The 17,876-nt window shown below is 40.7% G+C and overlaps 1 protein-coding gene across 3 annotated transcripts in view; it reads right to left on the reverse strand.

Annotated features, from left to right (window-relative positions):
* Window positions 1-17,876, reverse strand: part of LOC130285550 (gamma-crystallin 2-like) — a 184,801-nt gene that overhangs the window by 86,395 nt on the left and 80,530 nt on the right. For all 3 annotated transcript variants that reach the window (XM_056537094.1, XM_056537092.1, XM_056537093.1), the window contains one exon: window positions 17,198-17,285. In XM_056537094.1, coding sequence (XP_056393069.1) covers window positions 17,198-17,285 — 88 coding nt within the window. The remainder of the gene's footprint in view (window positions 1-17,197; window positions 17,286-17,876) is intronic.

Consider the following 17,876-nt stretch of genomic DNA (forward strand, 5'->3'; position numbering starts at 1 on the left):
CGTCAGATCGCAGACTGCTACCCAGCTTAGGGCCTGGTAAGTACCAGCATGGGAGACTGGCTGGGAATCCCGGGGGCAGTTGACATTTTAATCTGTTGCGCCTTCCGCTCCGATTCGGAAATGATTTATTGATGCTTAAATGCACATATAAAGGGCGTGAAGCTGTCGACGGCCATCCTAAGCTGAACGCGCCTGCTCTCGTCAGATCGCAGACTGCTACCCAGCTTAGGGCCTGGTAAGTAGCCAGCATGGGAGACTGGCTGGCAATCCCAGGTGTCGTTGACATTTGCTCTGTAGCCGCCTTCCGCTCCGATTCCGGAAAAGGATTTTTTGATGCTTAAATCCACAGTATACAGGGTGTGAAGCCGTCTACGGCTGTCCTAAGCTGAATGTGCCTGTAGCTGAGAGGGCCGAAGCACAGAAAGTGAGTGAACGGTGTCACAAGAGACTATGTGAAAGTGAGAAAACAAGTGAGGAAGGGAGTATAATGTAATGGAAATTAGTGTTGATAATAAAGGGGGGAAATTGTGAATATGGAAGATGGCTACATGAAGAAGGGGGGAAATGTATGTTATAGGAAAGAATATGAAAATAAATGTTTATTAACAGAAATCGGGATAGAAAGGACAATATGGAGAGAGAAATAATCACACTGGTGATAAAGTGAACAATACATTTCGACAAGGTACTTGTACTGTATCTTTAGCAGTAAAGAAAGAGGAAGTTACCTCAGTTAAGGCTCCTTTTATGACATGGGAGATGCTCTCATTGGTTATCAGTACATAGCATGTTTGATTGCACCATTGTACTTAAGTTTTTTCTCATTATTATTGTAAAAACTTTTAATAATAACCCCTTAAGGACCAGGTGTTTTTCCGTTTTTGCACTTTAATATTTTCCTCCTTACCTACCTTAAATCACAACGCTTTCAATTTTGCACCTAAAAATCCATATGATCTCTTAATTTTTGCGCCCCCAATTCTACTTTGTAATTATATCAGTCATTTTACCCAAAAATCTACGAAAAAACGGAAAAAAAATTATTGTACGACAAAATTGAAGAAAAAAGAACATTTTGTCAATTTGGGGGCTTCCATTTCTACGCAGTAAAAAATGAAACCTTATCTTTATTCTGTAGGTCTATATGATTAAAATTATATCTAACTTATATAGGTTTGATTTTGTCATACTTCTGGAAAAAATCATAACTACATGCAGGAAAATGTATACGTTTAAATTTGTCATCTTCTGACCCCTATAACTTTTTTTTTTCGCGTATGGGGTGGTATGAGGGCTAATTTTTTGCGCCGTGAGTTGAAGTTTTTAGCGGTACCATTATTTTATTGATCGGACTTTTTGATCACTTTTTATTCATTTTTTTCATGATGTAAAAAGTGACCAAAAATACGCTATTTTGTACTTTTGAATTATTTTGCGCATACGCCATTGACCGTGTGGTTTAATTCATTATATATTTTTATAATTCGGACATTTCCGCATGCGGCGATACACATATGTTTATTTACACATTTATTTTTTTTAAATGGGAAAAGGGGTGTGATTCAAACTTTTATTAGGGAAGGGGTTAAATGATCTTTATGAACTTTTTTTTTCCAATTTTTATGTACAATGTTATAGCCCCCATAGGGGGCTATGACACTACACACACTGATCTTTTACATTGATCAATGGTTTCTCATAGGAAACTATTGATCGATGTTTCTGCCACTTGACTGCTCATGCCTGGATCTCAGGCAATGGGCAATCATTCGGCAATCGGACACCAGGAGACAGGTAAGGGGACCCTCCCCATGTCCTACAGCTGTTCGGGAATGCCGCAATTTCCCCGCAGCGGTCCCGAACAGCCCCCTGAGCTAGCCGGGAGTAGTTTACTTTCACTTTAGACACAGCGATCAACTTTGAACGCCGCATCTAAAGGGTTAATAGCATGCGGCACCGCGATCAGTGCCGCACACTATTAGCCACTGGTCCCAGCTGTTGTTAGAGGCCGGACCTGACCTGCGTGGCCCCGCGTTATTGAAAGGGAAAGGACCCAGGACGTACAGGTATGCCCTTGGTTAACTGCTAATTCTCTGCAGTAAAGAAACTTCTGCATAATGTGAGGCCTCCTGTCTTACTATAAAATTTTGACATGTCAGGATTTTTTTTCTTTTTTAACCAACTAGGAGCCAGATGGTTACGGAGTATCATGGCCCTATGGTACGTTATACCAAATATTTTCAGAATGTACAGTTTTAAAATAGGGTCTCTCTATAAAACCGACCAATGTTTTTTAAAATATTATGAATTCTTAATGTGTAACTATTATAATTGGTAATAAAATTAAAATTTCTATGATTAAACATGGGATTTTTTTTCTTTTTTCTTTTTGTCTAAGGTTTTTTGAACAAGGGTATTTTGTTCAAGCATGCTGGCCTTTTTAAAAGCAGTGCTCAAAATCTTTTGTGGAAAACCTGTCTCCTTAAAACGCTTGTGTAGAATAGCTGATTGGGAATTAAAATCAGAATCACGTGTACAGTTTTTTCTGATCCCTTAATATTGGCCATTAGGAATATTACATATCCATTTAGGATAATGGCAACTCCTATAATCCAAAAAACTGTTAACATCCTCTTTTTTAAAATGTGTACACGTACAAATATTCTTATCATTTAAAAAAAAAACTCAAGATCCCCAAAAAAACATTCTATTCTTCGGAAAATTTGGTAAATTTTAAACCCCAATCATTGCAATTAATACATTCCACAAAAGAAAGAGCATCATTTTCAGTGCCACTCCAGACAATAAATAGGTAAATTATGAAACGTTTTTTAATATAAAATGCGCCGGACCCCTGCGATGTATAGGGACTCGAAATGTCCCATGTAGAGATTTGCATAACTTAGGGCAGATCGAGTCCCCATCACCCAGCCACGCACCTGTTGGTAAATAGCATCATTAAAACTAAAAACGTTATGCGGAAAAATACATGAAATAGCATTCAAAATAAAATTAGACTGTACCTCATTCATGTCTTCATCCTGGTCAAGAAAAAACTTGACTGCTTGTAATCCTTTGGTCTCTAATATATTTGAATACAGTGCACTGACATCTAATGTTAAAAATGAAAAATCACCAATAAAATTACATTGCCTCAAATCGAATCTCTTAAAAAGCCGGCAAGGAGCATACATATTGTTGTAAGAGAAGATCAATATAATGGGATAAATTCACCGTTATTGCACCAATCCCGGACATTATAGGTCTCCCTGGTGTTTTTTTTTTTTAGTCCTTATGGACCTTTGGCAAGTGATAAAAGGTCGGCAGTTGATATGTCTTGACTCTTAAAAAATCCTGTTCATTTTTGTTTAAAATATTGGAATCAATCACATCCTGAATTAAATTATTATACAGTTTAAAATATTCACCTGAGGGATGCCAGTCAAGTTTCCGATAATAATCGGAATCAGATAAAATATTTAGTGACTCATGGATATTATCCTCACAATTTAAGATCACCCCCCCCCCCCCCCCCCTTTATCGGCAGGACAGATAATTGTGGTATTATTATTTTATAGTCATTTTAGACCCTTCCTTTCACCACCAGTGAGATTATCATTACGGGGAGGGATAGGATTTTCATTAATTGAACGAAATTCACTTGAGACCAATGAATAAAAAGTGTCAATAAAATTCCCTTGTATTTAAATATTTATATTTCAGTCTATATTTTAAATCATGTGACTGTAGTATCGATACATCACTTTCAATGTAACGTAAGTGATGATGCCTCTGAATGTGTCTATTTCTCTGTTGTTCTATTGTTGTAATACATGCCTGAGGAAAAGTCTGACACGGCCTTGAAACACGTTGTGTGTTTGCAATAAAATAATACTTACCATATTGAAGTCGCTCTCCCTCATCAAGCTGGAAGCGCGATAGGAAGCTTCCTATTTGTAGATACGTCCCTCGTGGCACTGGAAGCTGCAGCATCCGGATTCGTTTGTTACCTGTGAAGCTATTGTAAGTGTTGTGCCTCGAATCTGCACGACCTGAAAAGGTGAGCACATTTCCTGACACTTATGAAAGCTCTGTTTGGTCTCATAAATTATACTCAAGGGAGCGCGCCCGGTTTGTTTTGTTCTATTAACAAAGTGTGGCTAAAAGGGATAAAGGCTCTAGATAGGCTGAAAAAAAAGACTGCAATACCTTATATTGCACTTAAGGTCTTGCGCATATTGCAGATATCACAGGATCTTGCTTGAAGAGATGGTTTCCACACCGATTGTGACAGTTTCTACACTGATTGTGACAGGAGGCTAAGCTGCTTTCTTATTTGACAGTTAGTTCCACCAAAAAAAACAAAAAAGCTATTGGACCTGTAAGCTCAAAATAGGTTTATACTTAAAGTGTACCTGTCGTCAACAAAAACATTTTATTTAATGTAGCTAATACCTTTATATGTATACAGTATTTGTAATATGCATTGGTTGAAAAATGTGTATATTTTTGTCCCTGCAGCTATTGCTATTGTGTGTCTCTATGAGGAGTCCAAATACAGGAAGTGAGGGTGGACAAGCAGCGCTTTGTGCAGTAAGTAAAAGCAGGACAGTGTGCACTGAGGCTCTTAAACATGCTCCTGGCTCATACATCAGGATGCTTGTCCTACCCTCACTTCCTGTTTTTGGAAGCTGCAGGGACAGCATTTTTTTCACCCAAAAATATACACAATTTTTAATCAATGTATATCACAAATATACATATAATGGTATTATCAACATTATATAAAAACATTTTTGTTGACAACAGGTACAGTTTAAAAGGTATACAACAAGAAGAAAGAAGGGGGCACTCACAGTTCGGTGTCGCTTCTGCGGTGAAAACTTTCTTTATTGTTCAGTGCACTTTACATTCCAAAAACGCAGGACGCCAGGGTTCGCAGAAAACAGGTGAACAGCCACTTTTGCACCAGGCAACTGCGCTTCTTCAGACCACGCCTCTTCCGTTACCTAGAGACAGGTAAGTACACCTCTCTCTACGTCACAGAAGAAGGGCATTCCCATCAAAACAAATAGTGTTCTAAAAACATTAAATACATGTTACCAAGCTACTGCAGTGAAAATAATATAGAGAGACCTTTTCAAAAAAAGACACTCATATCCAGTCTGTCATTTGAGCCAAGATTACCCTGGGCATTCGTCTTGATAATCCATTTCCCTTCCTTTTGCAGAAGGGCCTTTTTCATGTCCATGCCATCCGCTGTGTTCACACTCTCAATCCTGAGAATCTGTAATACTTTTGGATCTATGTTGCGTTTATTACGTACATGAGATATTAACTTAGGTGAGCCCTTTCCAGTTTTTATGGAGTTTATGTGCTCCCTAAATCTAGTGTTAACGGAACACCCTATGTACACCCTATGTATTGTGGTACACCCTATGTAAAATCTATGGCAAACACAGCAAATGGCTTGACAACATTTTTAGTACGGCAACAAACAAAATCTTTACAGGATATCTCTATATCTCCTAGTGACGTACCTATCTGTGCAGCAAAAACTGCACCAATTACAGGTGGCACATTTATAGGTACCTTTCGGTGTTTCCCTATTCAACCAATTGCTTCTGGAGGGAGTTGAAACAAGTTGCTTTTTAAATTGATTTGTTTCAGACTGTAAGAAAAATTAGTTAAAAAAAGTTTTTGGGTAATTAAAGCAATGATTATAAAATAAGACCAGAGGGTGAAATTTCAGTCAGTATAGGACCACTAAGGTTTAGTGTTCTTAAAGGGGTACTCCTGTGGAATTATTATTATTATTATTATTTTTTTTTTATCAACTAGTTCCAGAAAGTTAAATAGATTTGTAAATTACTTCTATTAAAAATCCTTATCATTCCAGTACTTATTAACTGCTGAATACTACAGAGGAAATAATTTTCTTTTTGGAACACAGTGCTCTCTGCTGACATCATGACCACAGTGCTCTCCGCTGACATCTCTGTCCATTTTAGGAACTGTCCAGAGCAGCATATGTTTTCTATGGGGATTTTCTCCTACTCCGGACAATTCTTAAAATAGACAGGTGTTAGGTTAGGTGTCAGCAGAGAGCTCTGTGTTCGAAAAAGAAAATAATTTCCTCCGTAGTATTCAGCAGCTAATAAGTACTGGAAGGATTAAGATTTTTTTTTTTATAGAAGTCATTTACAAATCTGTTTAACCTTCTGGCACCAGTTGATTAAAAAAAAAGTTTTGCACCGAAGTACCCCTTTAACCTCTTAAGGACCAAGGACGTACGTGTACGTCATGGGGAATTTCGGTCCCTGCTGCGCACAGGGCGGGGACCGGACCGGGATGACTGCTGATATCGATCAGACCCCCCCATGTCGGCGATCGCGGCAAATCGCAGGTGAATTCACACTTGCCATTTGCTCCCATTCTGGGTCATACGGGTCTATGGTGACCTGGTGACCCGGAATATAACGGGAATCAAGGTTGTCTAAGACAACTACGATCCCCCTGAAGGGATAGGAGTGAAGTGGCAGGGATGCCACCCCTCCTATCCCTGCTATTGGTCATCAAGACGCGACGACCAATAGCAAATCGGGGCGGGGGGGGGGTTAACTTTCACTTTCCCCGTTCTGCCCACCCACAATAGGCAGGGCAGAACAGAGAAACAACAGAGGACCGGGGATCAAGTCCACTTACCGATCGGCGATGGCAGCGGGTAGCGATCGGCTGTGGCAGTAGGCGTCAGAATGCGGCTCCCTGGATCCTACGGAAGCCGGTGAGTTGCCTAGCAACATCTGGAGGGCTACAGTCTGAGACCACTATACAGTGGTCTCTATACTGTAGTTCTCCAGATGTTGAAAAACTTCTACTCCCAGCATGCCCAGACAGCTGTTTGGGCATGCTCGGATTTGTAGTTTTGCAACAGCTTGAGGGCTACAGTTTGGAGATCACTTTGCAGTGATCTCTAAACTATGGCCCTCTAGATCTTGCAAAACTAAAACTTCTAGCATGCCCAAACAGCAGTTTGCTGCTTGAAAAATCTGGAGGGCCACAGTTCGGAGATCACTGTGCAGTGGTCTCTAAACTATAGCCATCAAGATGTTGCAAAACTGCAAATCCCAGCATGCCCAAACAGCAAACAGCTGTCTCGGCATGCTGGGAGTTGTAGTTGCGTACCTCCATCTGTTGCATAACTACATCTCCCAGCATGCCCTTCGGCAATCAGTACATGCTGGGAGTTGTAGTTTTGCAACAGCTGGAGGCACACTGGTTGGAAAATACTGAGTCAGGTAACATAACCTAACTGAAGGTTTTCCAACCAGTGTGCCTCCAGCTGTTGCAAAAATACAACTCCCAGCATTCACGGTCTGTCAGTACATGCTGGGAGTTGTAGTTTTGAAACAGCTGGAGGTTTGCGCACCCCCCCCCCCCCCCCCCATGTGAATGTACAGGGTACATTCACACGGCCAGGTTTACAGTAAGTTTCCTGCTTCAAGTTTGGGCTTCTGAAAATTTTCACCGCAGCGCAAGCTCCTAGCGGGATACTCACCGTAACCCGCCAGTGCAAATGTACCCTAAAAACACTACCCTACACTAACACAAAATAAAGGGTAAAACACTACATATACACCCCCTTACACTGTAACCACCCCCCCCCCACCCCCAATAAAAATGCAAAACGTATTGTACGGCAGTGTTTCCAAAATGGGGCCTCCAGCTGTTGCAAAACAACATCTCCCAGCATTTCCGGACAGCCACTGACTGTCCAGGCATGCTTGGAGTTTAGCAACAGCTAGAGGCATCCAGTTTGGGAATCACTGGCGTAGAATACCCCTATATCCACCCCTATGCAATCCCTAATGTAGTCCTGAAATGCGCCTGGCGCTCTCTCACTTCAGAGCCCTGTTGTATTTCAAGGAAACAGTTTAGGGCCACATATGGGGTATTTCCGTACTCGGGAAAAATTGCGCTACAAATTTTGGAGGGCTTTTTCTCCTTTTACCCCTTATGAAAAGGTAAAGTTGGGGGCTACACCAGCCTGTTCGTGTAAAAAAATTAAAATTTGTACACTAACATGCTGATGTTGCTCCATACTTTTTTTTTTTCACAAGAGGTAAAAGCAAAAAAAGACCCCCAAAATTTGTAATGCAATTTCTCCTGAGTACGGAAATACCCCATATGTGGACGGAAAATGCTCTACGGGCGCACAACAAGGCTCAGGAGTGAGAGCGCACTATGTACATTTGAGGCCTAAATTGGTGATTTGCACAGGGGTGGCTGATTTTACACCGGTTCTGACATAACAACACCAAAAAAAAAATACCCACATGTCACCCCATTTTGGAAACTACAACCCTCATGGAATGTAACAAGGGGTATAGTGAGCCTTAACACCCCACAGGTATTTGAAGAATTTTCATTAAAGTTGGATGGGAAAATGAAAAAAAAATGTTTTCACTAAAATGTTGGAGTTACCCTAAATTTTTCATTTTCACAAGGGAAAATAGGAAAAAAGCCCCCCCCCCCCCCCACAATTTTTAACCCAATCTCTTCTGAGTAAGAAAATACCCCATTTGTGGATGTAAAGTATTCTGCGGGTGCACTACAATGCTCAGAAGAGAAGGAGCGCCATTGGGATTTTTGAGAGAGAATGTGTCTGAAATTAAAGACCATGTGTGTTTACAAAGCCCCCATAGTGCCAGAACAATGGACCCCCCCCCCCCACATGTGACCCCATTTTGGAAACTACACCCCTCACGTAATGTAATAAGGGGTGCAGTGAGCATTTACGCCCCACAGGTGTCTGACAGATTTTTGGAACAGTCGTCCGTGAAAATGAAAAAAATTTTTTTTCAAATGTACAGCCCACTATTCCAAAGATCTGTCAAACACCAGTAGGGTGTAAATACTCACTGCACCCCTTATAAAATTCTGTGAGGGGTGTAGTTTCCAAAATGGGGTCACATGTGGGGGGTCCACTATTCTGGCATGTAGGGGAAAAGCAGCATTTTAGTGAAAAAAAATTTCATTTACGAATTTAACTTTAACGAAAAGTCGTCAAACACCTGTGGGATGTTAAGGCTCACTGTACTCCTTGTTACGTTCCTTGAGGGGTGTAGTTTCCAAAATAGTATGCCATGTGGGGGGGGGGGCTGCTGTCCTGGCACCATAGGGGCTTCCTAAATGTGACATGCCCCCCAAAAACCATTTCAGAAAAACTCACTCTCCAAAATCTCAGTGTCTCTCCTTCCCTTCTGAGCACTCTACTGCGCCCGCCGAACACTTTACATACACATATGAGGTATTTCCTTATTTGAGAGAAATTGGGTTACACATTTTAGAAAGATTTCTCTCCTATTACCCCTTGTAAAAATTCAAAAACTGGGTTTATAAGAACTTGCGAGTGTAAAAAATGAAGATTTTGAATTTTGTCCTTCACTTTGCTGCTATTCCTGTGAAACACCTAAAGGGTTAACACACTTACAGAATGTCATTTTGAATACTTTATGGGGTGCAGTTTTTATAATGGGGACATTTAATGGGTATTTCTAATATGAAGTCCCTTCAAATTCACTACAAAACTGAACTGGTCCCTGAAAAATTCTGATTTTGAAAATTTTGTGAAAAATTGGAAAATTGCTGCTGTACTTTGAAGCCCTCTCATGTCTTCCAAAAGTAATAACATGTCAACTTTATGATGTAATCATAAAGTAGACATATTGTATATGTGAATCAATATATAATTTATTTGGAATGTCTATTTTCCTGATAAGCAGAGAGCTTCAAAGTTATAAAAATGCTAAATTTTCTATTTTTTCATCAAATTTTGGAATTTCTCACCATGAAATGATGCAAGTATCGATAAAATGTTACCACTTACATAAAGTAGAATATGTCACGGTAAAAGCATCCCAGAGTTATTAATACTTAAAGTGACAATGGTCAGATGTGCAAAAAATGCTCTGCTCCTTAAGGCCAAAATGGGCCTGGTCCTTAAGGGGTTAATGGAGCCCCTCAAGCTGAATTAGATTGCCTAGATATACTGATGGATCTACTGCCCGATCCTTTACAATGTACATCGAACGTGAGAGAGGTCCCGGAATTCACTGCGGGAGTGAAGTCTACTTTTTGTCCTCAGATAGCCCCTGGTAGTGGTCTTGACCTCTTCCAGAAAAGAGTTCTGGAAGAGGTGAAGGCATTATGTCACCTTAGAGCTCCAGATAATCTCCCTAGATGAAAAAATCTGCCCTTGAGAGATTAAGGAAATAAGAAGACATTGGGGGAGATTTATCAAAGGATTTAGACTGGTTTTTCCCGTCTAAAATTGTCGCACAGAAAGTCGCAGTCTAAATATGTGTGACTTTTTTGAGACTTTTGCTTTAGGGGATTTATAGTCCATGATGCATTCTAGGCTATTTTAGATGGAAAAATGCATTGGTGCTGAATTTATCAATAACGACTTTTTGGCGAAAATTTGCATTGGGTGAAAGTACGCCGAAATGTCAGACCATGCTGGAGCAGATTTAAATACAGTCTAAACCGTAGATCCCGAAGTCCTTGCATCGAATTTATGAAGAGCTTTTGATAAATTAGGCACACAATAGACCGGCCTAACGCTCTGTAGTTTGGTCTATATTGATGTAGGAAATAGACAGCTTTGATAAATCCCCCCCATTGTGGTAAAAAAAAGTCTGACAAGGGAGGGAAAACATAGTGCTTATGAATAAGAAATATTATGTTAAAGAGGCCAATCGGCAATTAAGTAATCCCTTACACTATGTTAAATTGCGTGGGAACTCCCTTGTCGGACAAACACGTAAACTTCAGTCCCTACTTAGGATTTACTTTGAAAAGGGTCTAATCTCCAAGAGGTTAGCAGAAAGATTGCTCCCCATAAACCCTAGGTATCCCTTCTAGTACTTCTTGCCTAGAGTGCATAAAACATTGGATTCCCCACCCGGGAGACCCATTGTCTCCTGAGTGGGGACTCTAGTGGAACCACTATCACAATTTATTGATTGGATGCTCCATCCTCTGCTTGCTGAAATTCCAGCCTTAATGAAAGATACTAATGACTTCCTCCAGACACTCGAGGGGCTCATTTTGCAAGAGAAATGTATGCTAGTGTCAATAGACATTGAAAGTCTCTACACTAGTATCCTTCAGAATAAAAGTAAGGAGACAATTAGGAGCCTCCTCAAGTGTTCTGGAAGAAATCAAATTTACATAAATCTCATCTGTGATTCTTTGAGTTTGATTAGGTCATGAAATTCTTTTAAATTCGGCAATGAATGGTTTACACAGACGGTAGGAGTAGCTATGGGGACTCCTGTAGCTTTTACGCTAGCAAATTTATATGAGCGGGTCTTGAGAAAAAATACATCTCAGACAAAAATAGATATATCAGCTCCATTGCCTGCTACTGTAGATTTGTCGATGACATTTTCATCGTGTGGACAGGCACTGACTATGCATTTGTGAACTTCGTGTCCACCCTTAACAATGAAAATGACATGAACCTAAAATTCACTTGGAAGATTGGTGGCTCAGAGCTCGAATTCCGGGGCGTACTAGTGAACATGGTGGAAAGAGATCTAGTCACAAAAGGGTACTGTAAGGTACTGTAATAGCCCGGTAGCTCAGAAGATAAAAAAAAAGCCATTAATAACTACTGGTTTTCAGTCTAAAATTCTCTGACTTTTAAAGAATGGGCTGTTGATAGACGTTTAGTTACCTTTAAAGGGGTACTCCACCCCTAGACATCTTATCCCCTATCCAAAGGATAGGGGATAAGATGTCAGATCGCCGCGGTCCCGCTGCTGGGGACCCCTGGGATCCCCGCTGCGGCACCGCGCTATCATTACAGCACAGAGCGAGTTTGCTCTGCACGTAATGATGGGCAGTACAGGGGCCGGAGCATCGTTACGTCACGGCTCCGCCCCTCGTAATTTCACAGCCCGCCCCTTTCAATACAAGTCTATGGGAGGGGGCGTGGCGGTCGTCATGCCCCCTCCCATAGACTTGCATTAAGGGGACGGGCCGTGATGTCACGAGGGGCGGCGCCATGACGTCACGCTGCTCCGTCCCCGTATCGCCCGTCATTACGAACAGAGCGAACCTGCTCTGTGCTGTAATGATAGCGCGGTGCCGCAGCGGGGATCCCAGGGGTCCCCAGCAGTGGGACCGTGGCGATCTGACATCTTATCCCCTATCCTTTGGATAGGGGATAAGATGTCTAGGGGCGGAGTACCCCTTTAAGAAATGTAAAAATCTGAATGATGTCCTTCTTAGTAGCAGCTCCCTCCAGCAGCAATTGGTTGAATAGGGAAACACCAAAAGGTACCTATAAATGTGCCACCTGTAATTGGAGCAAGTCCAAAATTGCAGCTTTTTTGTCACATTTTATTCCCCCAAAAATGTATAAAAAAATTAATAAAAAGTAAAACCTAAGCAAAAGTGGTACCGATAAAAACTACAGATCATGGCGCTAAAAAATGAGCCCTCATACTGCCCCATATACTGAAAAATTAGAAGGTTATAGGTGGTCAAAATAGGGCAATTTCAAACATACTAATTTTGTTAAAATAGTTTGAGATTTTTTTAAGCGGTACAATTATAGAAAAGCATATAACATGGGTATCATTTTAATCGTATTGACCCACAGAATAAAGAAAACATGTCATTTTTACTGTAAAGTGTACAGTGTGAAAACCCACATAAATTATATTTGTTTGGTTGTGCCATACAATTTATGGTAAAATAAGTGACATCATTACAAAGTACAATTGGTGACGCAAAAAAAAAAAAGCCTTCATATGGGTCTGTGGATGGAAATATAAAAGAGTTATGATTTTTAGAAGACGAAGAGGAAAAACCAAAATGCAAAAATAAAATTGGTCTGGTCCTTAAAGGGGTTATCCCCAATAAGGTGATTTTGGTACGTACCTGGCAGGCAGTAATGGACATGCTTAGGAAGGATCTGCGCTTGTCTTGGGGCAAAATGGCTATGTTGTGAGATTACCATAACACTGTGGCTAGCTTTTTGTTAACTGATATTCCCTGTTTAACTTTTCTTTTTTTGACTACAAATCCCACAATTCCATTTTCCTCCCTCCCACACATGGGCCACCCCACCCATTTAAACATAAATGAGCTGCATCCATCAAAAGACCTGTGGTTCTCAATCAGGGTGCCTACAGCTGTGGCATTAGCTGCAGATTGATCTCTCTCCCACCAAGCAATGGCTCCACCCATTGAAGCAGACAGGCTCCCTGTCATCAGCTGACTAGTGAGTCTGGTCTCTGCTGCATTGCAAGCTGGGAAAAATTCTGAGACAACAGTCATTTTGTATGCTGTTAAAAATAAATATTGGGGTGAAAATCACAGACGAATTGTGAGAAAACCATCGCACACAGGTACAGACACTATATTATGAACTACACTAACTTTACAGCCCGTGTAGCATAGTCGAATAAAAAATCCTGGAATACCCCTTAAGGCCAAAATGGGCCTGGTCCCTAACCCCCTAAGGACCCACGACGAACCGGTACGTCATGAGTCCGCTCCAGTTCTATAACGCAGGGCCACGGCTTCTAACAACGGCCTAGACCCGTGGCTAATAGCGCGCGGTACTGATCGCAGTGCTGCGTGCTATTAACCCTTTAGAAAAGGCATGCAAAGTTGAACGCCGCATCTAAAGTGAAAGTAAACTATTGTCAGTTAGCTCAGGGAGCTGTTCGGGATCGCCGCGATGAAATCACGGCATCCCGAACAGCTTACAGGACAGCCGGAGGGTCCCTAATGCTGTCCGATCGCCGAATGAATGCTCAGTGCCTGAGATCCAGGCATGAGCAGTCAAGCGGCAGAATCATTGATCAATGGTTTCCTATGAGAAACCATTGAACAATGTGAAAGATCAGTGTGTGCAGTGTTATAGCCGCCTATGGGAGCTATAACATTGCAAAAAAAAAAGTGAAAAAAAAGTGAATAAAGATCATTTATTTACTCTGTTTTTCCCATTAAAAAAAAAACTGAGTAAATAAAAAATATGTGGTATCGCCACGTGCGGAAATGTCCGAATTATAAAAATGTATCGTTAATTAAAGTCCAAAATAGTGCATTTTTGGTCACATTTTATATCATGAAAAAATGAATAAAAAGCGATCAATAAGTCCTATCAATGCAAAAACGGTACCGCTAAAAACTTCACGACAAAATCAAACCTACATAAGTAGGGTATCATTTTAATCGCATGGACCTACAGAATAAAGAGAAGGTGTTGTGTTTACAGAAAAATGTACTGTGTAGAAACGGGAGCCCCCAAAAGTTTCAAAATGGTGGTTTTTTTTTTCTATTTTGTCTCACAATAATTTTTTTTTCCATTTCGCTGTATATTTTTGGGTAAAATGACTGATGTGATTACAAAGTAGAATTGGTGGCACAAAAAATAAGCCATCATATGGATCTTTAGGTGCAAAATTTAAAGACTTATGATTTTTTTAAGGTAATGCGGAAAAAACGAAAATGCAAAAACGGAAAAACCCTGGGTCCTTAACGAACACAACTGAGATCCAAAAGTATTACAGTTTCTCAGGATCTAGAAGATGAACACAGCGGATGGCATGGACATGAAAAAGGCCCTTTTGCAAAAGGAAGGGAAATGGATTATCAAGATGAATGCCCAGGGTAATCTTTGATTAAATTTTATAATAGGTCTTTCTATATTATTTTCACTGCAGTAGCTTGGTAATGTGTATTTATTGTTTTTAGAACACTATTTGTTTTGATGGGAACGCCCATCTTCCGTGACATAGAAAAAGAGGTGTATTTATCTGCCTCTAGGTAACGGAAGAGGCATAGTCTGAAGAAGCGCCGTTGCCTAGAGCAAAAATGGCTGTTCACGTGTTTTCTGCGGACCCTGGAAAGTTTTCACCGCAGAAGCAACAGTGGACTTTGAGTGCCCCCTTCTTTATTCTTGTTGTATTGCTTGCTGACTGTATCTAAGGGCTGGAGCACACAGACAAGATCGATAGGTGCTTTACCTGCTATATTCGTTGCTGCTCTGTGGACTTCGCTCGCGGCCAGTAGAAGCCATTATAGACAGTAGACAGTGCCGATAGCTATGTCTCTCTCTTCTATACACTTTAAAATGTACCTATAATGTCCTAATGACATGTGAGAAGTTTAAATTGGTAGAGGTCCAGATGCTGAGACCCCAATGAATCATTAAACTACTCAATTGAGCATTGGGCCCATTTATTTCTGTTTGGCTCTGCTTGAAGATTACAGATTTACTGAATGGCTACAAAAAGTCTATAACCGGTCTATTAATTCATAGTGTTCCCGCTGCTATAAACTCACTATAGCTCTACTATAAATCAGTACATCATCACTTACGCCACTCTCCAAGTAGCGCTAAGCTCTCAGCACAGCTAAGTACAGCACAGCTCTCAGCTAAACATTTCTGTCTACTTGTCTTAGGAATGAGTGAGAGTCTCAGAATCCAGAACTCCCCCAATCAGAACATTTGGCATGTCACTATGACACATCAGAAGTTTTTAGTTTCAAACAGATCAAGTTTATTGAAACCTAACAGAGCAACCATAACACACAGCAGTAGAAAGTAAACAATGGTATATAGGGAGCAAAGCAACCAATACCAATCGGGGCAAGGGTGCGTCAACTCATAGACAGGGAGTACCTAAAATTAGGACAGTGAGAGGAAGACAGCCAAGGGGCCCACACCCTGTCAAAATGGTCCACATATAATGGCATTAAAGCGTACCTGTCAGATCACTCAAAAAAACGAAACTGTTATATGTTGCTCAGTATCTCATCCTGATCATGTCCATGTACTTTGTATCTGTCTGTGACCTACATTTCTCTCAGAATTAGCTTTATTTCTGAAATACCTTAATTCTATCCACCAGAAGCAGGGGGGCGGGTACTCACTGTGATAACCACTCCTCCTCCTCCCCCTCTCTCTCCTCAGTCCAGTGTTTCCCAACCAGGGTGCCTCCAGCTGTTGCAAAACTAAAACTCCCAGCATGCATTCACAGCCAAATGAATGGGAGCTGTAGTTTTGCAACAGCTGGAGGTAGTCCCCCTTTATTACACACACACACAAAGACTTCATATATTCTTACACATACACATTAGATAGACACACTGATATACACACATATATCCACACACACATACATACAGGGAAACTTACTTTTTCATCTGCAGTGCATGTTTCTCCCTCTCTCATTGATGTCTGCTGTGTGAGAGCCGGCAGCAGTCTTCCTGCCCCTCCCCTTCTCTTCACTTGAGTCTGCAGTGTGTACAGCCCCTCCCCCCTCCAAAACGTCCTGGAGTCCAGGACGAAGCAGTGTAGATAAAATCACTGAATGCATTCCAGAAGGCAGGGGTGCAGTTCTTTGACTGGCTTTTTCTGTATGAAATACTGAACATTTTCTAATGAAAGCAATTGCAAATCCTATTGGTTTTGCATGCTTTACAACATATCAAAAGTTTTTATATCTGACAGTGCCCATTTAAGCTTTTCTGATAACATAATAAGGTTAACTCTATCCAGTACATCAGATGTTTTTAAACGTGATACCCTTTAAGTGGTTAAGGGAGTTGTACCTCTGTCACATTGGCTATGTAGTAATTGGCAGCTCTTTCTATATGCACACTTATACACAGATAATTGTGATTCATGGATTAAGACTGCCCACATGACTAATTACCCAAGAAAGAGCAAAGATTTATATGAATAAATGACAAATAAAACTGGAACTTTTTCCTCAAAACTACAAATCAATTTAATCGGCTTCTCCTGCTCTATAACATGATTCCTACGGACTGGACAGCATTTGCAATGTAACAGGCTGCCTTTAAGCTTTTTTCTTTTTTAAATTCTTGTCCTCTAAATACATATTCTGTATACACATTAGTTCTCTATGGAGCCACCAGAGATAACTGAGTACTAACTCAGCTATTTCTGGTAGCTCCAGATAGTATCAGTTAAAGCCCGTGCCAACCCAACGCTCCATGAATCGGGAACAATGGGGCCCCCTTTTTCAAGATTGCAGGAGGTGCATTAATAGAGGCTTGAATAACCCTTTAAACTGTACATCAAATATGTTTTTCTCATCTAAAAATCTCTTATACCATCTGTAAAACAGATTTATGTACTTACAGTGCTGTAAAGCATGTTTTGCTGCCTGAGGTGCGGTAAGCATGGCAAATGGATGTAATGAAAGGTTGAAGGGCTGAGTCAAATGTCCCTGCAAAAATGTTGATGAATGAATAAAAGTCAAGCACAATACAAAAATTACCCAGGTTAACGCTGTTGTGACAGTTTTAAAAGACGGAAAAATGTATGTTAATTCAAAGTTTTAATATTGTATTGCCACGTTCACATTTAAAATAGACCCCAAAATGCATATTTTTGTGGCTATAATAAACAAAATTTTCTAGCAGCAGATTGTAGCTAGAAGTCCTTTCCTATATGTTAAATTGTGCCAGACCTGTTTTAATAATAGCAGTTTTTATAGCAAACAATATCTTCAAAAAAGAAAACATTCTAGAAGTATTTTGCAGGCATGTTGTAACGGCTATGGTTAGATGGATCCGCTGACCTGTGAGGAAGATGGCTTGGGCCATACCAGGGAGTGGAATCTAAGGTGCTGCTGGCTTTCACCAGAGCCCACTGCAAATCGGGATGGACTTGCTGCGGCAGGTGGTACCCAGATCACTACCCCTTATACAACTCATCCCCACAGGCAGCCGAGATATAACATGGCACAGGAAGGATGAGGCAAAGACGTAGTAAGGAAAGGCGGCAATGAAGCAAGGTCTGGTCACGTAGTAAGAGG

The sequence above is a fragment of the Hyla sarda genome, chromosome 8, assembly GCF_029499605.1.
Source record: "Hyla sarda isolate aHylSar1 chromosome 8, aHylSar1.hap1, whole genome shotgun sequence".
Lineage (NCBI taxonomy): Eukaryota > Metazoa > Chordata > Amphibia > Anura > Hylidae > Hyla > Hyla sarda.